Here is a 27,524-nt window from a genome sequence, read left to right as displayed (position 1 = left end):
CATAGTGATAACACCAAATGCTAGCAAGGATGCAGAGAAACTGGATCACATTGCTAGTGAGAATATAAAATGGTACAACCACTCTGGGAAGGAGTGTGGCAGTTTATTATAAAACTAAACATGAGCTTAACATACGACCCAGCAATTACACTCTTGGGCATTTATCCGAGAGATACAAAAACTTATGTTCACAAAAAACACATACACAGATGTTCAGAGCAGCTTTATTTGTAATAGCTTAAAACTGGAAACAACCCTGCAATATTGTGATTTCTAATAAGAAATATATACTATTTGGTCTCATTTTTGACACAAAGCTACTAAAACCCTTGCAATCTCTGAAATGTTAACTGTCTTTTGTACGCTAATGAGGTGACTGGTGGCTGGGGTCTCCTGGAAGGCCTCACGATGGAAGCTGGTTGCCATCATGTCACAATCATGTGATTAGAGGGTAGAAACTTTCAGCCCTTCTCCCCTATAACCCTCAGGGAGAGGAGAGGGTCTGAAAGTTGAGTTGATCACCAATGACCAATGATTTAAATCAATCATGCTTACATGATGAAGCCTCCATAAAACGCCTAAAAACAAGGTTCAGAGAGGTTCTGGGTTGCTGAACTCACGGAGGTTGTTGTACCCCAAGAGGGCATGGCGACTCTGTACCACCCCCACCCGTTATGGCTCGTACCTTACCTTATGCTTATCTTCTAACTGTTCAGCTATATCCTTTGTAATATGTTTTATAATAAACCAGTAAAGATAAGTAAAACGCATTTATGGATTGTGTAAACTGCTTTCGCAAATGATTGAACCTGAGGAGGGGATTGTGGGAATCCCCAATTTATAACAGCCAGAACTTGGATTGGCATCTGAAGTGGGAAGCAGTCTTGTGGGACTGAGACCTAAACCTGTAGGTTCTGACTCTACATCCAGGTGGATAGTATCAGAGTTGAACTGTGGGACACCCAGCTAGCCTCAGAAAATTAGTTGTCAGGAGAAACTCCTCGCCCACATTTGGTCACAGAAGTCTTCTGTGTTGAGAGAGTAGGAAAAACATTTTGATTCTTTCAATCTCATAGAAACCCGATGCCCTTCAGTGGGTAAATGGTAAACAGATTGGTACATCTATTACTGTTTGTTTGGTTCTTAGTCTTATTTGGAGAAAGAATTCTGCCAAGCTACTGATTTAGCCAGAAAAAGAGAATTCATTGAAGGAAAATACAGAGCAGGGAGTTATCTAGAGAGACAGTACACTCTGAAAAGATGAGGCAGAGTGAGCTGCTGAAAGAGAGTGAGCCAGCAGTACCCCGAGAGTTCTGTGTTGGGTTTTTATGATTACAGATTTTTCCTTGAAGTTCCTGCCTCTTTCTTAGTCTCCACCTTTTTACTTTGTTTAGTTTTCTGCATCTGCCTTAAGTCCCTGCCTTTTCCCTCACCTAGTTCTCGCCCCAAGGTTGTGGGACCCTCCGTTACTATTGGTATGCACGAGTGAACCCGATGTTGAACACGAATTGCTTCTGCGTATCTCAGGAATTTTCTCCTTTGCCCTCTTCCCTTTAGCATGCATCTAGCTACATTCTGGCAGGTTAACTGGCAGAGTGAGCAGTCAGTACGGTCTTAAGGGGAATTCCTTTCTACCTAGGTATTTCCCTTCCTGTCTGTTCATATCTAGCACACCTGTTTAGGGTGATCTCTGGGGTGTGAGATTTTCCAGACTCCTTTTCTCAGGGCCTCCCTTTTCCTCCTCATGTCTGGCTATCTGCCTACTGTACCACATCTATACCATAGAATACTACTCATCAATAAGAAAGGAACAAATTATTGACACCGTGCAACAACTTGGATGGATCTTAAGGGAATTATGCAGAGTGAAAAGAACCAATTTCAAATGGTTACATACTATACGATTCCGTTTTTATAGCATTCTTGAAATGACAAAGTTGTGGAGATGAGGACAGAGTTGTAGTTGCCAGGAATTGAACTAAAGGGAGAAGGCAACTATGGCTATCACAAGGTACCATGAAGAATGTTTGTGGTAGAGTTGTTTGTGTGTTGACTGGTGGTGTTCACACAAATCTATACATGTGATAAAATTACATAGAACTAAATATATTTAATATGCATGAGTGCACATAAAAATGAAATCTGGAAAAGGGTCAGTGGACTGTATTAATGTCAATTTCCTGCAATATACTGTTGTTATACAAAATGTTATCATTGGGGAAAATTGAGTGAAAAATATACGGGATCTCTTTATTTGTTATAACTGCATGTGAATCTACAATTATCCCAGAATTATACATTTTTACAAAAGAACAGAGGCATTGATGCTGAGGGATAGACCATAGGCTTTTCGATCAGCACAAGTGTGTTCAAATTCTGGCTTCCATTTACCACTTGTGGGATCTTGAGCCAGTTCTTTAACCTCCTTTGCCTTAGTTTCATCATTTTTCAAGTGTTTACAATAATATTATTTTCCCCCATTGAATTGTTTTGAGGGTTAATTATCAATATTATGTAAGCCACTCATCAGTTAAATTGGGATCATAAAAATATTTTATCTTTTCATTTAGTACTGAAAGGAATAGGCACTCTGCCTTCTCCACAGAAATTTTAATATCACAAGATAGTCTGTGTTTCATTAACTTAGGCTAGTGTCTTTATTTCTTCTTTCATGGAGTTCAGTCTGTTGTTCTCTTACTACCTTCCTGAGTTGAACACTTAACTCATTAAGTATCTTTCTTCCTTCCTAATATATGTATTTGAAACTGTAGATTTTTCTTTTACAGTTGTTTTAGCTGAGTCACAAAATTTTGATATTGGCAACCCAATATTTTCATTGTCATTCAGCTATAATAGTAACTGATTTTTTCTTTGATCCAAGAATTATTTGAAAATGAGTTTTTCTGTTTCCAAACATATGATAGGGGGATGTTTTTATATGTAGATTCTGACTTTGCATTATGGTCTTAATAATGTCAATTCTTTGAAATATGTGAAGCTTCTTTTGTGGCTTAGCATGTGATCAGTTTTTATAAATGTTTCTTAAATGTTCCTTAATCATTAAGTGTAGGATTTTATCTTCATTCAGTCCCTTGATTTTGTTTATCTAGTTGTTCAAATCTCTAATATCCTTACTAATCTTTAGTCTGGTTTACTTATCAGTTGCTGTAGTGAAAATGTTCCTCTTTGACTATAGATACGTCATTTTCTCCTTATAATCTTGCAGATTTTTACTTTGTATATTTTTGGCTATATTGTTAGATACAGCAGATTCAGAATTGTTACTGTTTTCTTGATGAGTTGTTTATTTTATCAGTAAAGTTCTTTGTTTCTAACAATGCTTTTTGCCTTAAACGTATTCTGACCTGATAATAATATAGTCATTTAAGCTCTTTTTGTTAGCTAGTGTTTACACAGTATATGTGTCTAGGATTTAGAATTCTCAGGAAAAACATTTCTCAGTCTAGAGCCCAGGCTTTCTTTGGTAAGTTTCTTTGCTATCTGTGTCATAAGGCATATCTTTTCAAGTCCATCCATTTACTGAAAGACTAGCCATTACAGTTTCCTAATTTATATAAGGGCGCTCAATTCTAAACTGTTATAACATACAGGCCTAAGATTTCATATTCTTTTTCCATGAAGGCATCAAAACCCAAACCTCCATTTTGTTAAGACTGAATACCATCTTTTACTCCCTTCCCTCTTCCCAAAACCCATCGCAGGTGCACTCTCAGCTTGTTGCACTTACTATAATTTTTAGCTTTTAATTCTAGACTGTGGGGATTCCCCTTGCAGATTCTGCTATGCATTTTAAAGAATGTTCATTATAATTTCTTCAGCATTTCCAGGCATTTAAGATGTAGTACCAAAAGACTGTCTTTAGAACACTGAGATTTTTGTATTTTTCAACTTAAAATTTAAGCACATTTATGAACATAATATTAATAGTATTCACATCTTATTGCCACTTACATAACACTTGTAAACAGAGTTATAGTAGTTATAAAACTGATTTGCACTTAATTTTTTTCAGTTGAAGTGTTTTAAACATGTTATGTTTCACAGTTATACATAAGCAACATACAGTGGTGATCTAGCTATCACAGGGCAAAGACTGTGCATTAATATTACATTTTAAAAATAAAATTTAAGAAAGAAAAGGTTTCTAAATTACAACTAACTGTAACTACTATAGTAATATAACTAATATAGTAAATTGTAACTAATATAATAAAGTATAACTACTATAATTATACTAATATAGTTCTATGAACTAGGCATGTTATTTATGTAGATGCCTTGGTTTATGTTTTAAAACTGTGTTCTAGGCCGGACATGGTGGCTCACACCTGTAATCCCAGAACTTTGGGAGGCCAAGGCAGGTGGATGACTTGAGGTCAGGAGTTCGAGACCAGCCTGGCCAACATGGCAAAACCCCGTCTCTACTAAAAATACAAAAATTAGCCAGGTGTGGTGGCAGGCATCTGTAATCCCAGCTACTTCGGAGGCTGAGGCAGGAAAATCACATGAAACTGAGAGGTGGAGGTTGCAGTCAGCCAAGATCACGCCACTGTACTCCAGCCTGGGCACTGCACTCCAGCCTGAGACTCTGTCTAAAAAAAAAAAAAAAAAACTGTTATAGAATAATATTTATTTTCTTTGTATTAGTACTCTCATGCTTTTTGGTGTTTGAATATTATAAATGTACAAAATCCTTAAAATAACTGGAATCTAACAAAGGTTTTCTTTGAAATTTTTTAGAAGTCAGAGTCAATTTCTCCTCATGAACATTCCTGTAATTATATCAAAAGTAAACTCAGTCCCTAAAACATTTGTTAAATAACAGGACTCTATAAGAAGCAGAATGTCATGGCTTTGCTGTTGATGTTTATTCCTCTGTGCCCAAAATGACAGATTCTAAAATGATGATCTCTGTCTGTTGATTAATCTCATGTGCCCAAGAAAACAATCAAGTGTATTTAAACCAATAGCCTGGACTGTTTTGTCTGATAAAATAGACAGTCTTATCAGACAAAAATTGTCTATAGGTACTGTTGATAAACATATTTTGTCTAACAAAATATAACTTTACATTTTCTTGTAGGTTACCTTCCGAACAAGAATCTATCACTGTAATATTAACAGCCAAGGCGTGATCTGTCTGGACATCTTAAAGGACAACTGGAGTCCGGCTTTAACTATTTCTAAAGTTCTCCTCTCCATCTGCTCACTTCTTACAGATTGCAACCCTGGTAAGAAATTTTAAATCTGGTATGAATTGGAGCTTCTCAAGATGTAAATGTCAGACCTTAGTAACTTGTTTACAACTACTACTACCACCACCACCACCACTGCTTCTACTACTATTATTATTTTTACATTTTCATAGTATGTAACTATATTCTTTTTAAGTTGGGTCTTCTCATTAGTGTTTTTAAGACCTATTATTTGCCAAAAAGGAAAAGGCACAGTGTGGTTAAAAAAAAAAAAGAAAGAAAAAGAAAAATCATTTTAAATGGGAAAGTGCATTTAAAGAATGAATTAAGTTGTCCTGCCAAATAATAATAAAAATTCAAGTTGAATAGCTTAATCTTTAATTAGATGCCTACTAGAAGATGTTAATTTGAGAAATGTGGGCTATTAAATCTGATAACAACCAGCAGCACCATGCAAACGTGACCTTTTTGGCATCCTAATAACTGTGCATCCCGACAAGCTATTAGAATGGTCCTGAATGGTCTGTTCTAGGATATACCCCAAAAGTAAACAAGGAAATACACCTCCCAAGAAAACAAGAAATCTATAGCCAGGCCTTTATGGCTTGCCGGTGTGCTTAACACTGAAAATTCTTAATTCCTGGGCCATTTCTTTACACATTGGATTTATTTTAGAAAATACAAAATTCCAAAGATAGCCCTAGGGTTTTCATTGATGTTCTCAGTGGGAGAAATATTTTTTGAGTAATTAATAGCTTAAATATTGCATGAGATTCCCTCTTCTACAATCAAGAATAAACTGTGTTCACTAGATACATGAAATTTTACACAAATGGAAATGACGAGTGTCAGTGGGGTTGCTTAGGATCCTGGCTGTTTTATAAACATCAAGAAATAACAGTCTTTCTGCTTTTGTATTTTTTTTATTTTTCAGCAATAAAAACTTTTTTTTTAAGTGGCAAATTAGTATTTTTTTTTTTTTTTTGAAATGGAGTCTCACTGTGTTACCTAGGCGGTAGTGCAGTGGCACGATCTCAGCTCACCACAACCTTCGCCTCCTGGATTCAAGTGATTCCGCTGTCTCAGCCCCCCAAGTAGCTGGGATTACAGCCGTGCACTGCCATGCCCAGCTAATTTTTGCACTTTTAGTAGAGGCGGGGTTTCACTGTGTTGGCCAAGCAGGTCTCCTGACCTTGTGATCTGCCCACCTTGGCCTCCCAAAGTGCTGGGATTACAGGCATGAGCCACCGCACCCAGCCTGCCCAAAAAATAAAATTGTGCAGGATCATTATAAAATATTTTTTTGAATTAATTCATACTTTACTACAGATAGTGAAGTCCAATAATGTTACACTAACTTAAAGTTGATTTTGTTCTTTCAGTCCTATTGTTCCCATTTTAATCCCATTTGTCTGTGACTGTGTATAACCTCATTTGGAGGTAATGTTGCAGGAAGGCTTTTTTTTTTTTTTTTTGAGGTGATTTTGAAGCCTGGCCTGGTTTGCCTCCGAGTCAGCTGAAATGGAGTCTGTTACCCTGAATAAGCCTGTATATGACAGCCTGTTCTCTCTACCGATACTCCTGCTTAAAGGAATAGATTCATTCCACCAGAGCCTTGTCTCAGCAATCAGACAGACTTCTGTTCAGTGAACTAGTTTTTCTTTTTTTTCTTGCTGTGTTTCAGAAAACTACAAATGCATTCTGCAAAAACTTAAAAATCTCTCCTAACTAAAGCAGAATCACATAAGTAAAAGAAAGAAATTTTGAAAATAATGCTATTGATAGTAAGAACAAGCCTAAAAATAATGTTCCATAAAACCAGAGACAGCCTGCCTGATATGAGACTAGAAAGGAACTTGTAAAATACATGCTAACATTTAGTTTGTCACACTTTAACACATAAAATAAAGTTTCCTAATTGGTACCTTGTTTTTATCAATGTTGACACTTCTAGAATCTTAAATAGAGTTGTTTATTTTAAAGTAGTCAAATGTCCATTCTTTTGTTTAATGGACTTATTTCACAGTTACCTGGTACACTTTCAATCTCTGTAGGTTTTTTACCTACAGAGGTAGGTAAGATTAGGTTAGATTAAAGTTTATCTTAAATCTGTCTTCAAATTATCACAAAAAAAGTTCGATAGAATATGAATAAATAAGATTTTCCTACACTGAATTTGTAGAGCTATTTTAACCCAGAAATGCTGTCCGCTCAAAAGTTGGCCTTGTATAATGATATAAATTTAACCAACTTAAAAAATACTTTCTCACTCTTATCCGTACATAAACTTATTTTTTAAATCTTTTTCTTACTCTTTTTGTAATCTGCATTTGTCTCTTTAAAAAATTTTTGGTCCATTCCAACACAGATATTCTTTAGGGTATGACTACCCATCTTTATCAGCGTGATATTTGTAGACAGCAGATGTAGATTTGAAAACCAGCTTCGTTGTTTATTAGTCATATCACGTTGGATGGTCACTTAACTTTCCACAGGCTTAGTTTTTGATATAAAATTGGGATTAGTACCAGCCCTACCTAAAATCACTGGATTCCTCTGAGGTTAAAATGAGATGGCATATATGAAAGCCATTTGTAAATGGTAATGTGTTGTTGATATTATTTCCCAGAGTATTTAGGACACCAAATGGGCCCACAGTAGATGACTGATAAATACCTACTCAGTTGAATTTAATTGGGAAGGTAGTATTGAATAGTATCTAACACCGTCACCTCAACATTGACAGTTGGATTTTGCAATCTGAAAAAAGCCGAACCTTGACTTAGTAGGATTATCGCTCAGGTGGCAAATGTCCAAACGTTATCAGCCAGTTGATGGGTGCACCAGCAATAATCATTCTGTTTTCAGTGCAGTTGTCTAGGTAGATCTAACTGCTGGTCTTATTAGGCCACCACTTCATGATGGTGTTTGCTGAGCCTGATAGAGCATTCTTTTTTTTTTTTTTTTTTTTTTTTTTTTTTGATGGAGTCTCGCTCTGTCGCCCAGGCTGGAGTGCAATGGCATGATCTCAGCTCACTGCAACCTCCCCTCCCGGGTTCACGCCATTCTTCTGCCTCAGCCTCCTGAGTAGCTGGGTCTACAGGCCCCCACCACCACGCCTGGCTAATTTTTTGTATTTTTAGTAGAGATGAGGTTTCACCATGTTAGCCAAGATGGTCTCGATCTCCTGACCTCATGATCCGCCCACCTCAACCTCCCAAAGTGCTGGGATTACAGGCATGAGCCACTCGCCCAACCGAGCGTTCTTCTTTGTTAGACGTTACCTGGCTTTTTCTGAGTTTAGTCTTGCTCACTAAACATGATTTAATTTGTGAATTGCCAAAGTTGAGAATACTATTGGGGAATCAAATTTCTGTGCTTTCTTATTTATAAGTACTTTCTTCTCAAGTCATTATTTAACACATAAAATTTAAGTTCTGTTTGATTTCATCTTTCGAAGTTTGTTTTTGCTATTTTGTGGGCTTTTTAAAAAAAAACCCTTAGATGTCTGGTAATATTCTTTACATGAAACCTGTTTCTTTAACAATTATTTAAAATGTGCTTATATTATGGTCTTCAGACGTATTTAAAAAATGGGTATTTTACCTCATACAAAATTAATCATTCTGAGAACCCTGACAATTAGGAGATCAGCAGTTTTCCTTTACCTGATGCTTGATTTACAGAGTTAGGGCTAGAAATATTTCTAACCTTTTTTTCCTTCTTGAAAAGTGTGTAAGTCTGTGTATCATCTAGCATTATTGTATTAATCCCATTTCTATTTGTCTGCTCTACTACTATTACTCTCTAAAGTGTTTTTGAGCTTATTTTGTTCTAAACTCAGTTATGATATTGTATCATTTAAAAATTTCCCCCAAATATGTATGACTCTTGTCAGCCAGTCAGAAAGTTGACAGTGAAACATTTGATACTGAGAAAATACTGCCAGAAATTTTTGAGCATGATAATGGAATTGTACCTGTCCTTACCTTTTAGACATCTATACTGGACTATTTGCCAATAAAATTCTTTGATATATGGAATTTAGTTCAAAATAATCCAGAAAGATTGTAGGTGGGGAGGAGTATGGAAGATACTGAGATTGACCATTATAATTGTTGAATTTGAGTGATGAGTACATGGGTGCTCATTATACTATTCTGTGTTTGGATATGTTTGAAATTCTTCATAACATTTTTTTAGTTGCTAAAAATCGTACTAACAGTGTGACATAAGTCCTCGTTTAATGTCATCAGTAGGATTTTAGAAACTGCAACTTTAAGTGAAATAATGTAATGTATAATGAAACCAATTTACCATAGGCTAATTGATCTAAACAAGAGTTAGGTTCCTGCGGCATACAGTACGTCATTTTGCTTGAAGTTGCAGTTTCCAAGAACCTTTAAGTGAGGACTTAAGGTAATCTGTAAATGGTACGTGATTTGGCTCTCTTTTGCTCTTGGAGGGAATCGTCTGGGCTCTGACCCTGCCTGTGTATTTCATTGCCCTGTCATCTGCCTTCCGACCATAAGCTGCCTTGCGGTGCAGCCTGGACCAGCAGGGGCTTGCATTCGTAAGCAACCATGAAGTCTTTGTCTGTCTGTCTTCAAATGAGCAGAACTATACAGGTCCAGTCAAATGAAAATGCTCTACGCATACCCACAAACATCAGCACTCAGGATGGATGAGCCGCTCCCTCTCCCCGCATCACCTTTCAAATAAAAATCAAGTGTCGGTTACTCCAGTCTTAGGTGTGTGCAGATCTGTATTAGAACAACAAATAGAGCTAAGAATGGCAGCTAATTAACCTTCAGCCTTGTATAGTGATTAAGCTGAGGGTGAGCACAGCTGCAGCTTCACTGGTAAGAGCTTTATTCTTCTCAAATGGACTGAGCAAAAGAAAAGAGGAATTTGCTCCCAGTGGCTCTTTTATAGTGATCTATAAAGGCTTGGAGAATGTTTCCTTCTTGATTCTCCAACATCAGGGGAGAATGTTTCCTTCTTCGGTCTCCAACATCAGGGGAGAATGTTTCCTTCTTCGGTCTCCAACATCAGGGCTTTTTGTTTCTGATCACTTAAGGCCCGTTTTTTAAGCAATGAATACAATTCTTATTCATAAATTATCTCTGATGACTTAGCTTTGATTGTTATTATTGCTTGTCTTTGGACTCATTATGATTAGGTAGTAAATTGTGTTAGCAAATATTAAAATTTTACAATTGATAGTGACTGCTGGTGGGTGGGAACCATAAAGTCAGATTAATTATTTCATCACATTTTTATTTGTGTAGATTATTTATACCAAGTTTGGGAGCCGCTAGACTGATGAAAGGTACATATAACACCTCAGTAGGAGTCTAGTGCTTACACAATAGCATGAACCTTGCTTCTACATGTCTCATTCTACTAGAGAACTGGAAAAGAACAATTTATTTAACTGAAATTCAGGTAAACCTGTAAAATGGCAAGTCTGTTTTCAAAGCAGACTATTTTAGCAGGACTACAAAAAAAAAAAGAATTTTTTTCCTAGAACCATAACTACAGTTGGCTACCTAGATACCAGATTTCTTCTGATGCCTATGACTTTTTTAAAGTGAAAAATATTAAGTAGAAATACGTGGCACAATGTATAGCTAACTTCACACTGTTTTCTTGTGAAAAGTTGGCTTGTCTTCTGTATTATTTCCTGCTAAGTTCTAAAAGTCATTCTAATCAATACTTCCAAATATGGATGTAGAGAGACTCTATGTTATTGTCATTTAACTTCTCTGACGCCTCATATAAAGAAAAGGAAAGCTGTGGTTATAGAGTTCATACTTCGCTCCTGTTGTTTAAGTAAACATTAGATAGCTGCTATTAATCAATCTAATCTGGTATTTTTAATAGCAAGAGAGTAAACAAAGTTCGAAACTTTTATTAAAGCCTTCGGGTTCCGGCTGAGTATTATCTGTAGAATCCTGAGACACTGCTCCCTTCCCTCCCCTAAGTTTCACATAGGCTTAGTCAGATGCATTTGAAAATAATGCTATTCATACTGTTGATGTTCTAGAAAAATTGAAGGCTCGTTAAGTGGATGAATAAAATCAGGGAATATATGTTATAAAGAGAACATTTCTGTTTTGTGAATTAAAGAAGATACACAGAAGTGATTGTGTACCATCATAAATTTGGTTTAAAAAAACAGAAAATAGCAATTGTGAGATGCTTACCTTGACCCCTAGATATTTGTAAATGCAAATTTTAAGTGATATTAAAAGGATTATTTCCCTTTTTTGTCAATTCTGTAAAAATAAACCATTTCTTTGTCTTACAAGAAATACTGGTGTATAATAATGTAAACAAAAAGATCCATTTGTTCGTAGCAGTTTTTATCAAAGAATGATTTTCTAGGAAATACTAAATGAGAAAGGAAAGCTGAAATTACCCCATTGTAGGCTTAGATCCTGGATTGCCTAGTTGTGAAAAAAGTCAAAAGGATTCATCCTCTTTGACTCAAAGAGTTACCAAGAAAGGATTGGTGGTTTCAGGTGAGGGATGACTTCATGACAAAGCAAGGATTTCCTATAGAGCCCATGGTATTTCTGCTTTGTGTGGGCAAGTCTTTATTTATAACCAACAATTTGATATCCTCCTCAGACATCCAATTTGCCTTGGTGAAAAGGAGCATTAACTGTTTATTCTTTTTTGATAGATTCTCATCTAGAAATGCTGATCTGCTAAAACTTTGTTACTTTCGTAGCTTAAATATAGGTCCTTGATAGGTTTGATTCTTTTAAAGATGATTAAAACTAGACCTTACCTATTTGCTGATATATGGGATACCTTAAAAAGTGCTTTTAAAGTTTAAAGTTTTACTCTTATCTCTTTTCTAACAAAAAGGGCCTTTGGAGAAATTACTTCCATTTGGTAAATAAGAAAATACAGTGTTGTGTTTATCATCTTCATGTATCTTTTTCTTCTGTTTTCTTCTAACCCAGGGAATATCTGTCAACTTTACTTGATGTATAAAGTGCTGCCAGCATTTTTAAAGTAGGAAGGTGAATCCCTTGGAGTGGTAATCTGTGATTCCTTTTCTGTTTCTTTTTGACTGTTAGGTTGTTCACGCATCCATTTCAGGTTTCTGATTGGTGTGTCCTGTAACAGCAGGTACAGTAAAATCTTACCAGTTCAGTATAATTGAGAAAAGATCAGACTGATTTTTTTTAGTGAATTGTAGGAAATTTTAGCTAAGTGAAGATGTAATAATTTTAAGTGCATATAGGAAATACTAGGTAAAATGTGTGAACTAGATGGCCTCTAGACTCTCCTTTATCAAGGAACAGGCCGAAGTGGGTTTTTCACACATTCGCAACAAATAGAGAAAATGGTTATCATCAGTCCCAGTGTATCCCTCACCCAACTTCAGAACTCATCTATATTTAGTAAGGTTTAGGAATTAGGATTTTTTGTTTATTATTTACTTATTTATTTTTAGAGATGAGGTCTTGCTCTGTCTCCCAGGCTGGAGGGCAGTGGCGTCATCAGAGCTCTCTGCAGCTTCGAACTCCTGCACTCAAGCAACCCTCCGCTTCAGCCTCCCAAGTAGCCAAATATTCTCAGAAAATATTGTTTTATACCATTAATTTTTATGACAACCATTTTTAAACAAGACCTAGTAAATGTCAGAACAGGTTGCTGCATCAGAATTAATATTAAGTTAGCAATGGTCAGCTTAAGGATATGTTACTGAAAGATACAGTATGTGCCCTGTGGAAGATAAGCCACCGAATAAAGTTTGACGCCTTTTTTTTTTTTTTTTGAGACAGAGTCTTACTCTGTCTCCCAGGCCAGAGTGCAATGACGCAATTTCAGCTCACTGCAGCTTCCACCTCCTGGATTAAAGCGATTCTCCTGCCTTAGCCTCCTGAGTAGCTGAGATTACAGGCACGTGCCACCATGCCCAGCTGATTTTTGGATTTTTAGTAGAGATGGGGTTTCACCATGTTGGTCGGGCTGGTCTCAAACTCCTGACCTCGTGATCCGCCTGCCTTGGCCTCCCAAAGTGCTGGGATTACAGGCGTGAGCCACCATGCCCGGCACTCCGATGCCTTTAACAAAAAAAAAAAGAGAGAGAGAGAGACATGAAACTTCATTCTGTCACCCATGCTGGACTGCATGGCACGATCAGAACTCACTGCAGCCCCCCACTCGAACCCCTGGGCTCAAGTGGGCTCAAGCGATCCTCCTGCCTCAGCCTCTCAAGTAGCTGGGACTACAGGCACATACCACCACGCCCAGCTAGTTTAAACGTGAAATCAGGCTTTTTAAATGTGAAATGAAGAGAAATTATTTTTAAACATGAAATTAAGAGAAATTATTTAAATAGCATGCTTAAATAATACATATTTGAAATTAAAATAATGCATTGTTAGTGTTATTATGGAAATCCAATCTAAACAGCATAATAAAACAACTCTAATTATTCAGAAATTGACTTTTGTGGACAAAACATCCAGTTGATTGAATAACATTTTCTCTTTTTGCTGTGGATATTTAAGATTATACAGCATCTTGGGAAAAATGTTGTAATTATGAAAATTTGAAGAATTAATGTAACACTACCAGTGTCTGAGTCAGATCCCATAACAAATGAGTAATTCTCTTTATTTTCGTTATTTTCTGACTCAGGTTTTCATTCATTATCTAGCCTGGGCAAGGTGCTATCAGTAACAACACTCACAGTGCCTCTTCCTCAGAAAAGAAAGCACTTCCAAAATGTCAGACTAATTATTCCTATAAAACTGTAATAACTACTCTCTTTTTCTTCTCTTCATATTTGTTCTTTAATAGATCCTGGAGCTTAATGTTTATTATGGGTGTTGAATTTTTCATGTCATATTGGTGAAGAATTCACACAATAAGCAGTACAAGAGTTTGCCTAAACTACAAGCATATTTCTTTCTGGAACAGGTCTGTTCCTGGAAAAAATTACAAACGAGAATATTTTACATGTGTTGGAAGAACTTTCTGCTTAAGAGTATCCTACAGGGGAACTTGTTGCCACATGAAGCTTTTATAGAGTTGAATTTTTGGAAAATGCAATGGTTCTTCCCCACCACCGCCCCAATTCAGCACTGCCTTCCCTCTGAAAGCATGTTCCCGAATAAGACATATTGTTTGTGCTATTCAAATGCCTAGGCCAACCAACAAATGCCTATCTGACTGTGTTACAGGCTGATGTATTTAGTACCTTTTGACACCAGTGAGGTAAACCACCTTCCTTGCATACATTGTGACAACGTGTGTACTCCAGTGACTTTCTTGTCCAGACTGGCTCCTGTGATGGAAAAAACGCTCATACACAGTCTAATTTAAATGCATAAGGGCAACTAGGAAGAGTGCGGGCCTAGAGAGGATGCCTTCATAGTTTATCTAGCCTTGGATGCCAGCATTATATTTTTATAAGAAAAACTCTAGAAAAGAGCTCAGCTAACAATGCATGAATAACCCTGCATCACTGGGGCAAAGGCATGTTAGAGTACCGGCCACCCCTGGTCATCATAGGAGGGTACATTTATCTGAGAGATGTGTGTTTTATAATCTTGGTAATAGCCTACTGGGGATGGTATATTTTAACTTCAGCCTTACTAAACATGGTTCTGTACCTCCAGGTAATACATCTTTTCCCTAGATTCACAATCAAAATAATGTGGTTAGCTTAGAGTTGGGATTAATCATATATGAGTTCAAAAAGTTAATAGTCCATGTCCAATTTGGTAAAAGTTTGTAAGTGAAAAATTACTGTTTGGGGGAGATTTTTGTTTGCTTATTTGATTTGCTGGAGAAATGATTTAAAGTTGCAGTATTGTAACTAGGCAAAGAAGCCTTTGATTTAGATACATGTGTGAGTTGCATTTGGGGAACTCAGGCCATGTGTATCTTCATAGTATTCATGAGAGAGAGTGTTTTAAGGTGAAAAAAAAAAGTTTTAGATTCATTCCTTGATAAAATGTATTTTCTGTATCAGCTTTTTCTTTTTTTCAAAATGGATATATCTTTATTATTTTTTCTCATACAAATAATGCCTGCTTATTTTTTAAAATCAATCATCCTTTTAAGATAAGTATTTAATTTTTATTTGAGGCTCTTTGCTCTGGGAACTCAAATTTGATGGGACCCAGCAAAGTATATCTGTCAGTGAAGTTTGTCTGATTATCATCTTGGTGTAAATTTAGACACATTGACCTCAACTTCTAGCCTTGGCTTTTATCTGCTTTTGCTTAGCATTTCCCTATGCATATTTTATTGTCTCTTAATTAATATAAATGTAGACATGGATTAGCTGTTGATACAAATTTTCTTTTATAAAGTCCATTGCTCTCCCTGCAGTAATAACCTCTAATTGGTTGGTAAGTTGATCTTGGCTGAGTGGCTCATGCCTCTAATCCCAGCACTTTTGGGAGGCCAAGGCAGGAGGATCACTTGAAGCCAGGAGTTCAAGACTAGCCTAGGCAACAAAGTGAGACACTGTCGCTACAGAACAAAACAAAACTTCTACCACCTCTATTCAACATAGTACCAGAAGTCCTAGCCAGAACAACCATGCAAGAGAAGGAGATAAAGAGCATCCAGACTGGAAACGAGGAAGTCAGATTTTCTCTGTTTGCCAATAAGATGATCGTATACCTGGAAAACCCTAAAGACGCCTCCAGAATACTCCTAGATTTGATAAATGAATTCAGTAAACTCTCAGGTTACAAAGTGAATGTACACAAATCAATAGCATTGCTGTATATCAACAACAGCCAAGCTGAGAATCAAATCATGAACTTACTTCCTTTTACAGTGGCTGCAAAAATAAAATAAAATACCTGGGAATATAGTTAAACAAGTAGGTGAAGGATGTCTCTGAGGAATACTACAAAACACTGCTGAAATAAAAAAATAGATGACAAACAAATGGAAATACATCTCATGCTCATGGATTGGAAGAGTCAATATTGTGAAAATGACCAGACTGCCCAAAGCAATCTACAGCTTCAGTGCAATTCCTATCAAAACACCAAAATCCTTTTTCACAGAATTAGAGAAGACAGTCCTAAAATTCATATGGAACAAAAAAAAAGAGCCCGAATATCCAAAGCAATCCTAAGCAAAAAGAACAAAGCTAGAGGCATTATGTTACTTGATTTCAAATCATACTACAAGTCTGTGGTAACCAACAGCATGGTACTGATATAAAAGTAGATATATAAACCAATGGAGCAGAATATTGAACCCAGAAATAAAGCCAAATACAGCCAACTGATCTTTGGCAAAGCAAACAAAAACATAAAGTGGGGAAAGGACACCCTATTCAACAAATGGTGCTGGGATAATTGGTAAGCCACATGTAGAAGAATGAAACTTGATTCCTATCTCTTACCATATACAAAAATCAACTTAAGATGGGTTAAAGACTTAAATTGAAGACTAAACCATAAAAATTCTGGAAGAAAACCTAGGAAAAACTATTTTGAACATTGGTCTAAGCAAAGAATTTATGACTAAGACCCCAAAAGCAAATACAGCAAAAACAAAAATAAATGGGACCCAATTAAACTAAAAAACTTCTGCACAGTGAAAGAAATAATCATCAGAGTAAATAGACAACCCATAGAATGGGAAGAAATATTTGCATACTTTGCATCTGACAGAGGACTGATATCCAGAATCTACAAGGAACTCAAATCAGCAAGAAAAAAACAGTCCCATCAAAAAGTGGACAAATGACATGAATAGACATCTCTCAAAAGAAGATATACAAATGGCCAAGAAACATGTAAAACTGCTCAACATTACTAATAACCAGGGAAATGCAAATTCAGACTACGATGAAATTCACCTCAGCCCTGCCAGAATAGCCATTACTTAAAAGTTAAAAACAATAGATGTTGGTGTGGATGTGGTAGGAAGGGAATGCTTGTATACTGCTGGTGGGAATGTAAATTAGTACAACCTGTATGGAGTGTGGAGATTTCTCAAAGAACTATAAGTACATCTACCATTCTACTGGGTATCTACCCAAAGGAAAATAAGTCATTTATATCAAAAAGACACCTGCACATATATGTTTATCACACACAATTGACAGTTGCAAAGATATGGAGCCTATCTAAGTGCCCATCAACCAACATCTTTTACAGCAACTTGGATGGAGCTGGAATCCTTTATTCTAAGTGAAGTAACTCAGGAATTGAAAACCAAATACCGTAAGTTCTCACTTATAAAGCTAAGTTGTGGGCACACAAAGGCATACAAATTGATATGGATAATTGGAGACTCCGAAGAGGGCAGGTGGGGCACTTGGTGAGGGATAAAAACTCTATACTGGGTACAGTGTGCACTACTCATGTGTAGGTATACTAAAATCTCAGACTTTACCACTATACAATTTATCCATTTAACCAGAAACCACTTGTGTCCCTAACACTATTGAAATAAAATTAATTAAATGTTTTTAAAATTTTTTCAAAGAACTTGATCTGATTGAAAAGCTGCTGTATCTTATGAAAATTCTCTTCAGTTTATGTTTTAGAAGACTTCGTTTTGGAGTTTTCCTTAAAAATTACCAGTGACCTGTTTTTGTTGTTGTTGTTCTTGTTGTTTAGAGAAATAAATATTTCTCTTAAACATCATTCTTTACTCACATGTCTTTTACTCAGAACTGTTTGCCCAAGGAATGATTCAGAGTTTCTTCGTTTCCCTTACTTGAGGAATTTCTGAAGTCAAGAACATTTAGATTATTCTTTTTTTCTTTTTTGAGACGGAGTTTCGCTATTGCTGCCCAGGTTGGAGTGCAGTGGTGTGATCTCGGCTCACCACAACCTCCACCTCCCAGATTCAAGCAATTCTCCTGCCTCAGCCTCCCGAGTAGCTGGGATTACAGGCACACACCACCACGCCGGCTAATTTTGTATTTTTAGTAGAGACGGGGTTTCTCCATGTTGGTCTCGAACTCCAGGCTGGTCTCAAACTCCTGACCTCAGGTGATCCACCCGCCTCACCCTCCCAAAGTGCTGGGATTACAGGTGTGAGCCACCGCACCCAGCAAGAACATTTAGATTTTAATTAATTTTTTAAAATTATCTTTTAATGAAGATAATGAAAAGATAACAAAGATTATAGTGGTGAAAACACATGATTAATGCTCTCCACTCTAGAGTAAAAAGAACTTTTCTGTAATTACAGGAAGAGAATTATGTGTTAGTATATATGCCAGTTATGCATGCTTTTTTCCTATAGTTTTATCCATGCTTTTTTGATGACTTGGGTTATTCTGTTTCTGTTATAGTTACTTTATTGAGTATACATATTTTATTGCAAATTGTTTGACTCTTGTTTGGCAAAGTGAGCTGTATAAATAAGAGATTAAGTTTTTTTGCTTACGGTAGGCTCAAGGAGCACATTTTGTAACTACCCTGCTCACTATTTGGGTTTATTTACAGCTTCTCTCAAGAGAGACATAACTGTCAGGCTTTGCTAAGCAATTGCGTTCCAACAATAAGACGTTTTTCCTGGGTCTGTTGTCCAGCCGTTTAGTAGGTTCTTGGTCTCCACACCAACAGAAAGGTGTCAGGTGTTACTCCCAGGCAGGGATTTGCCACAGGCGTGTCTTTTCCACCATTTAAAATACCCAGAAATGACGAGATTATTAAGTAGCTGACTGTGGTCTGTATACTTCTCTTAGTTCTTCACCAGTTGCTACTTTTGAAATTCTTAAGTGTTATTTCTTTGTGAATTTGTTTTGCTATTTAGATTTATTTCCCCATTCAGTCTCCATTTATAATGTGGTCATCTGTTAATACAGTAAGCTTGTTATTGGTCAATGGAATCATTCTAATGAAATTTATTGTCAGAAACACCTGTACCTGATTTATAAAAAATGCAACATGGATTTTACTTTATGTAAATTAAACAAATACATTTTAAAATTTGGTAACAGCATAAAACACCCTCGAGGATGTTGGTTGCTCACCCTGCACTCAGAAGGCTCTCAAAGCTGATACTTCTCTTCCTAAATAGGAGACATTCTTTTCTATCTCAGTAGAGATCCCCATGTGGCTATCACATTCTTTTCAGGTCATCTTTCAGAATGTACTACCTTCTGAGACCACTGATACTACCCACCCAGCCCTGAGGAGGCCCCCGTGAGGTGATCACATTGACTTTTAAAAGACCTTTATGCCCAGAGGATTCATTAAGGAAGCTATTCCATACTTTGAAGTAACTAATGTCCTCAGGGCCCTGGTATGAATACCCCAGGGAAGACTGGAGGGAAGAGTGATACTCTTAAGGTTAGCATTAGGATCTCTCCTGCCTGCCTGCAGAGAAATAGCCAAATCAGTGTGAACTACTGGCTTTTATATATGTATGTTCTCACATCAGCTTGCTCATGACTGCCTTGTAAAGACTGCCTCCTTCAGGAATCCTAATAGAAAAAGCAACTGAGAGGAAGAAAATGAACCACATCAGAGGTCACAGAAATAGTATAACCCACATCATCTTTCACAACTAGAACATCATATAAAGCTGTTTCATTATTTTTCTTACTCCTCCTACACATTTTTTCTTACTCCTCTTTGTCTTGTTCCTATTAGCCCAGGGACTCTGTTGCATTTTGCTTTACTTTCTGGTGTTTGTAATATAAAAACAATTTACCGTACATGTTTTCCATTTCCCGTACATACACATGCACAAACCCCACCTTCACCTCAGGCTTTGATTTGACTCCACCTTCAAGCTGGAAGCCTAACCCTCTATGGGAGTCACTAAGATGGAGCCAATGTCAAACTCAAGTGGACCAGGCCTTACTTCTTTAAGACAGAACTTCGTGATGTATTCTTCGTTATTCCTTCTCTCTACTCCCTTTTCCCATTAGCTGGTCTCTTCTCTCTGCATTTCCAGCCTCCTGATTTTTCTGCTACTGCTTCTCTTCTCTTTTCTTATCCTTATTGTTCACCTGCTGCTCTCCTTCTTAACTTCATTTAACCTTGCTTGCACTCAGTAAAATATTTAAAAACAAACAGAAGGACTTCCAAGTTATCTTTTTTATTTATTTTTTTTAAGTAACTTTATTTGTTATTATCTCTGTAACCATATGACTTAGCCTGTAGTGTCTGTTAGCCTAGTATATAACTTTGGAATATCCCATTTCACTTCATGTGCCAAGTTGGTGGCTCCTGTTCTTCTGGTGTGCCAGAGCAAGCATGGCCCCATCAGCTCTCAAAAGAGGTGTATAGTAGCAACTCTGAAAATGTGGCTGAACACCGTGAGTAATGTTGTAGTTCTTGCCAGTCTCAACCAGTACCTACCTTCTTAATAACATGGCCTCTTTCTCCAGCTAAACTTTCTTTTTTTAACCTACTTTGGAAAATATATTAAAGTCCTATGCTTTGTAAGCAGCACTGCCAAAGCAGTATCATGCACATAGCATAATAATCTTATTTTGATGTTCTAAACTTCTTTCTTTGTCCTTTGTAATGGATGGCAAGGTTTTAAATGAAAACACTGGAGTTGCTCCATAGCATGAGATGGTTTTTTATTGTTTTGCTCTAAGCTGCTGCCCTGATCTCTTCTACATTTATGCCTGACTTCTGTAAGTCATAGTGACATGCCCTTGCTTGCATCTTTTCAGCAAACCTTATGATGCCTCTTGTTAGACTTATCAGTGTCAGATCATGAGAACAATGCAAGGTTATACCTTGCCATGTTAAAGAAAATTAAGTCAAAGGACCTAAATTATACCGAGTTTTGAAGCTGTCAAGAAAGCTGGAGCCTTGACCCAGCTCTCTCACTAACTAGCTAGTAACCTTGGATAAATCAGTGCCCTCATTTGTGAATTAAAGATTGTACTTCCGACCCTATCTTGCAGCATTATTGTGAGGAAAAAATGGTGTGTGTGGACCTCTGTAAACCCTTTGAAGGCTATGAGTATCATTATGTGGAATGTTATTGAACTGAAAGTCCATATTAGCTGTGTTAGGTGTGATGACCTCCCCTTTGAGATGTCTAAAAAAGCAATTTCAACCGGTGCAGTGGCTCACACCTGTAATCCCAGCACTTCGGGAGGCTGAGGTAGGTGGATCACCTGAGGTCAGGAGTTCAAGACCAGCCTGGCCAACATGATGAAACCCTGTGTCTACTAAAAATACACAAATTAGCTGGGCGTGGTGGGAGGTACCGGTAATCCCAGCTACTCAGGAGGCTGAGGCAGGAGAACTGCTTGAACCCAGGAGGCGCAGGCTGCAGTAAGCGGAGATCGCGCCATTGCACTCCAGCCTGCGTGACAGAGAGAGACTCCATCTCAAAAAAAAAAAAAAAAAAAAAAACAAAGCAATTTCATTATCTGCATAAAATCCTTAGATGACTTCTTTATATTTTTCTAAGTTTGGAGTTTCAAATGTGATGGAATTTACTTTCTATAAGGAAAACTAGTAGGAAGAATGAATTATAACTCAAACTTGATTTAATGATTTTAATTTGCTTTAGGCTCCTATTTTTATAATCTAGATAACTATTTAGGAATATCCTCTGTCTTCTATAAAATGAATTATAAGCCTACCTCTTTATTCCCAGCACCTATAATGTACAAACTGTATTCCCCTCTGCAAGCCCATGTGGCCAAAGGGCTCCCCGTGAAATTGCCTTATTTCAAGCCCAAGCCTCTTTTAACCTTGACTGCCATCCACACTGTTTCTTTGCTTTTACCCTGTATAAATCTCAGGCATAAGAGACAACTTAAAATATGTCAGGATATTATATTAGATAACAAAACTCCTGAGGTCAAAGACTTTATATTATCCAAAACTCCTGGAGGTCAAAGACTATGTCTAGTGAAGATGGGAGTGAAACTCAACTTTTTCACTTCTGCTTCTGGCGATGAAAAAATAACAGGAGCCAGATTTACACTCCTACTTTAAACTACCTTTCTAGTTAGAAAACTAGACATTCCCTGAGAGGAAAAACAGATGAAGTAAGCCCTGCTTACTTCAAGCCCAGCTTGCTGCCTAGAGGCAGTTTCCAGGATACCGTACAAGGAGAAAGAAATCGAAGAGAGAGGCCAGCAGTATCACTGAGTTGAGGAGACAGAGATAGGAGTTTGGGAAGATCAAGACGGCTAGCATTTGTGGGGCAGAATCCCAGAGAAGAGGGATCGTGCAGAGAGACTGCCCTAGAAATCTGAAGAGAGATCCCCTTGAGCCTTTGGTTAAGTTTGCATGTAATCATCAAAAGATCCTGCCTTATTAGTAGGGATAAATTACTCTAAAGACTACATTGGATCTGCTGTAACAGTTTAAAAGCAAGTTTTGAAAGTATCACACTGTTCTTAAATAACTTAACTCCCTGTTAGAATAAAATGCAACATTCTTTAGAATAAGGTGCAGCATTCTTTACGGGAATACAACAAATTCCAACACTCAAAAACATGAAATTCACAGTGTTCAACATTCTATAAAGTATTAGTAGGGACTTAAAAGACAAGAAAAGAGAATTCGTAACCAGCTGAAAAATAAAATGGAAAAGACTAAAACATTTTTGTTGATAAAAGGGCAACCTTTTAAGTTAATAACTAAAGCATTATGATAATTTTTTATTAGTATTCTCAAATTGATTTAGTTCTTAACTTCATGAAATGTGAATGCTTTAAGAATTGACCAGCATGTCTTTTGCTTAGCTAAAACCACAATATTAAACTGGAGAGAAACTTACGTTGGCTCTGTATTAGTAGAAACGTGCAAGCAGCTATACTATTCAAACTTGGTAGTAACTTGGGGCTACTATCATTACTGTTACTGTAGGACTTACACATCTAGCCATTTATAATCTAAAGAAGAGTGAGTGGGAAGTAAGAGAATCACAGAAATAGTATGTTGCCTCACTGGAGCTTGGAGAAGGTGTGATTAGAAAGAATGGGGGCAGCTGGAAGAGAATTATCCTGGAGTAAAGGACAAAGAAATGTGGGGATGAGAGAGTAAAAAGGATGGCTTGACTAGAGGGCCTTGCATTGTGGGAGATGATGATAGGGATGTAAAGCATGGTTTGCTGTAGCTGGTCCCAGGCTTAGGTAGAGCCTCGTATAAGGGTGTGCTATGGACTGAACTGTGTTCCCCCCAAAATTAATATGTCGAAGCCCTAACTCCTAATGTGACTATATTTGGAGATAGGGCTTATAAAGAGGTGATTGAAGTTAAACTAGGTCATAAGGGTGGAACCCTGATCCAATGGGATTCATGTCCTTTTAAGGAGAGACACCAGAGAATTCTGTCCTTCTGCCATGTGAGGACACATCCAGAAGGCAGCCGTCTATAAACCACCAAGAGTCCTCATCAGAAACCACATCAGCCAGCACCATGATCTTGGAGTTCCCAGCCTCCAGAACTGAGAGAAATAAATTTCTGCTTTTTAAGCCACCCAGTCTATGGTTTATTGTATGGCTACCCAGGCAGACCAATACAGGTGTATTTAAGTTTTAGTCAGCAGCCAGGCTTGGTGACACCCACCTGTAATCCTAGCTACTCGGGAGGCCAAGGTAGAAAGATCACTGGAGCCCAGGAGTTCGAGGTTGCACTGGGCCAAGATCAGGACACTGCTCTCCAACCTAGGCAACAGAGAGAACCCCTTCTCTAAAAAATGAAGTTTCAGTCAGAATGTCAATAAAAATATTCGGCATCATGTACCAATTCCCAGGGGACTGTGAGGGTGTTGAGTAGACCTGGATTTCATGATAAGCACCTGTTTAACTGAACTAATAGGTTGCTTTTCATCTAGGTAGAAGGTAAAGAAAGCATAAACAAGGACAGTCACCAAGGAGAAGTTTGAGTTTTAACATTTCTACAATTCCAAAAATTAAATAGGAGTTAGCACAAAGGAGGTGTACATTTGTTTGTGCATTCTCACTCTGCAGTTGATTGTCTTTGTACAATCAGCTTCTTTACAAATTGTACTTTGGAACTTTCAAGAATGTAAGTTTTGTGGCATTTCTGTTAGCTGACCTCAGTTCTCAATCAGTTACTGCCACATGAATGCAAGTACATTCTGAAATGCTATTCAACTACCATTCAAGGCTTTAAACAGGCAGCTCTTGCCCTAACTCATTCAGAAAAATACCTCAAGTTAACTAAAATTGTCTTTATTCCATGCTGTTTTCAAGCCAGTCTAATAACTACCAACATGTGTATAGCAAAAATTAATTTTGCAAAATGTATTAATAGTATTTTCTATATACATTTTTTATGTTAAGAAAAAAGTATTTTACTTTCTAAGTTTTGATAAACACTTTCTTATTGATTTGTAATCTCCTTAATTATATCCACCCTGGAGTTTTATAGATAAAAGTTGAAGGTGATTCAACTTTTGGAGAAAAATAAGAGAGAAATTTTCTCTTTGGTATTAATGATAAAGTTAGCCTACTTACATAAAGATAAAAGTAATAAATTACTTGACACATTTTCATTGTTAGTATAGCCCAAAATGCTGTATATTTCCCTTTTATAGTATGATAGAAATCTTTGGTTACACTTTAGTAAAACAAAATTCTATATTAAGAATCATTGATATTACATTATAAACTTTATTACCTTTTAAAAAAGATAATTTCAAAGAAGCATAACTTGTGAGAATGTGGTGAAGCGGCATCCCATTGAAGATCAGTGTTACTGCTTTTAATCTCTTATTTAAGTTAATACTTCAGTATCCTGGTAGCTATAACTATAGGGCCTTTGTTTTGGTCAATGATATTTAACCTACCATTTATGTTAATAAATTGACATCGCTCTTAAGTAGGTTATACATTAACCACCCAAAATTGGACTGTTGCTGAAGGAAATGGTTTCACTTTCTAAATGCCTCTGTTCCCTTTATAGTCATTTTTTCCATTATTGACAATAGTTCTTTGCATTTTTGTGGACATGAGGAGGCTTTTTCAAAAGCCGTATCCATCTAATAAGTAAATTCAGTAAAGTTACAGGATATATAATTTAAAATCTAGATAGAAAAATCCATGGCATTTCTGTACACAAATAACAACCTAGCCAAGAAAAGAAATCAAAACAATCGCATTTATGATAGCATTTAAAAAATTAAAATACTTAGGAATAAATTTAACCAGGAGATAAAAGACCTGTACACTAGAAAATGATAAAACATTGATGAAATTGAAGAAGACACAAATGGAAAGCTATTTCATGCTCATGGATTGGAAGAATTAATATTGTTAAAATGTCCATACTACCCAAAGCAATATACAGATTCAACAGAGTCACTATCAAAATCCCAAGGGCATTCTTCACATAAATACAAAAAACAATCCTAAAACTTACCAAAGACCCTAAATAGCCAGAGCAATCCTGAGGTGGGGTTGGTGGGGAAGGAGACATCACACTTCCTAATTTTAAATTTTATTTCAAAGCTATAGTAATCAAAACAGTACAGTACTGGCACAGAAACAGACACATAGACCATCGGTACAGAAGAAAGATGTCAGATATAAATCCAAACATATATGGGCAACTAATTTTCAACAAGGGTACCAAGAAGACACAATGGGGAGAGGATAGTCTGTTCAAATAAATGATTCCAGAGAAACTGGATTTCCACATGTAAGAGAATGAAATTGAGCCAGGCACAGAGGCTCATGCCTGTAGCCTAAGCTACTTGGGTGGCTAAGGCAGGAGGATCACTTGAGCCCAGGAGTTAGAGGTTACAGTGAGCTATGATCACACTGCATTCCAACCTGGGTAACAGAGCCAGACCCTCTCTCTTTAAAAAAATAAAAATAAATAAGAATGAAATTGGATCTTTATCTTACACCATACATGAAAATCAACTAAAAATAGATAAAAGACCTAAACGTAATACCTGAGGCCATAAAACTCCTCGAAGAAAACATGGGTAAAAGCTCTTTGACATTGGCCTTGGCAATGATTTCTTGGACATCACACCAAAAGCTCAGGCTACAAAAGCAAAAGTAAATAAATGCAACTACATCAAGCTGCACAACTTCTCCACAGCAAAAGAAAGAACAAAATGGAAAAGGGCAGCATACAGACTGGGAAAAAAATGTTTACAAGCCATATATCTGATAAGGGGTTAATACCCAAAATTTATTTTTAAAAAAACTCATAGAATTCAGTAGCAAGAAAACATATAATCCATTGGACCTGAATAGACCTTTTTTTCTTTTTTCGAGATGGAGTCTGGCTCTGTCGCCCAGGCTGGAGTACAAAGATGTGATCTCTGCTCACTGCAGCCTCCATCTCCTGGGTTCAAGTGATGCTCCTGCCTCAGCCTCCTGAGTAGCTGGTACTACAGGCACCCGCCACCACACCCGGCTAATTTTTTGTATTTTTGATAGAGATAGGATTTCACCATGTTGGCCAGTCTGGTTTCAAACTCTGGACCTCAAGTGATCCACCCGCCTCAGCCTCAAACTGCTGGGATTACAGGCACCATGCCCAGCCTGGACCTGAATAGACATTTATCCAAAGATGACATTAAAATGGCCAACAAGTATGTGAAAAGGTGTTCAACATCACTAATCATGAGGGAAATACAAATCAAAACCACTATGAGATATCACCTCACACCTATTAGGATAGCTGTTATCAAAGAGAGGAGATAAGTGTTGGCAAGGTTGTGGAGAAAAGGGAATTGTAGTATACTGTTAGTGGAAACGTAGATTGGTGCAGCCCTGAAGGAAAACGGTATGGAGGTTCCTAAAGAAATAAAAAACGGAATTTTCATATGACCCAGCATTCCCTCTGCTGGATATATACCCAAAGGAAATGAAATATCACCTCATATAGATACCTGCACTCTCGTATTCATTACAGCATTCTTCACAGTAGCTAAAATATGAAGAAAACCTAGGTGTCCATCAATGGACAAATAGATAAACTATGGTGTATACATAGATACATATATAAACACACACACACACACACAGCATAATATTATTCAGCCTTTAAAAAGGAGATCCTGCCATTTACTGAAATGAGTGAAATAAGCCAGACACAGAAAACTATTGTATCTCACTTACATGTGGAATCTTTCTTTTTAAAGATCAACTACATAGAGATAGCAAATAAAACAGGAATTACCAGGGTCGTAGTGTTGGGAAGGAACTGGAAATATGTAGGTCAAAGGATATAAAGTAACAAGTAGAAAGGTCTCACGTACAACAGAAGGACAATAGTTAGTAATAGTGTCTTCAGGATTTTTTTCTAAATGAGTACATTATAGCTGTCTTGCCATGGGGGTGGGGAGGGAAATGGGTAAAAGTGTTAGGTG

At 37.0% G+C, this 27,524-nt stretch overlaps 1 protein-coding gene across 2 annotated transcripts in view; it reads left to right on the top strand.

The window, feature by feature from the left end:
* Positions 1-27,524, top strand: part of LOC105488915 (ubiquitin conjugating enzyme E2 E2) — a 386,674-nt gene that overhangs the window by 328,122 nt on the left and 31,028 nt on the right. For both annotated transcript variants that reach the window (XM_011753422.2, XM_011753423.2), the window contains exon 5: positions 5,105-5,252. In XM_011753422.2, the coding sequence (XP_011751724.1) occupies positions 5,105-5,252 (148 nt within the window). The remainder of the gene's footprint in view (positions 1-5,104; positions 5,253-27,524) is intronic.

Source organism: Macaca nemestrina, chromosome 2 (genome assembly GCF_043159975.1).
Source record: "Macaca nemestrina isolate mMacNem1 chromosome 2, mMacNem.hap1, whole genome shotgun sequence".
Lineage (NCBI taxonomy): Eukaryota > Metazoa > Chordata > Mammalia > Primates > Cercopithecidae > Macaca > Macaca nemestrina.
This window is presented reverse-complemented; position numbering and strand designations above follow the sequence as displayed.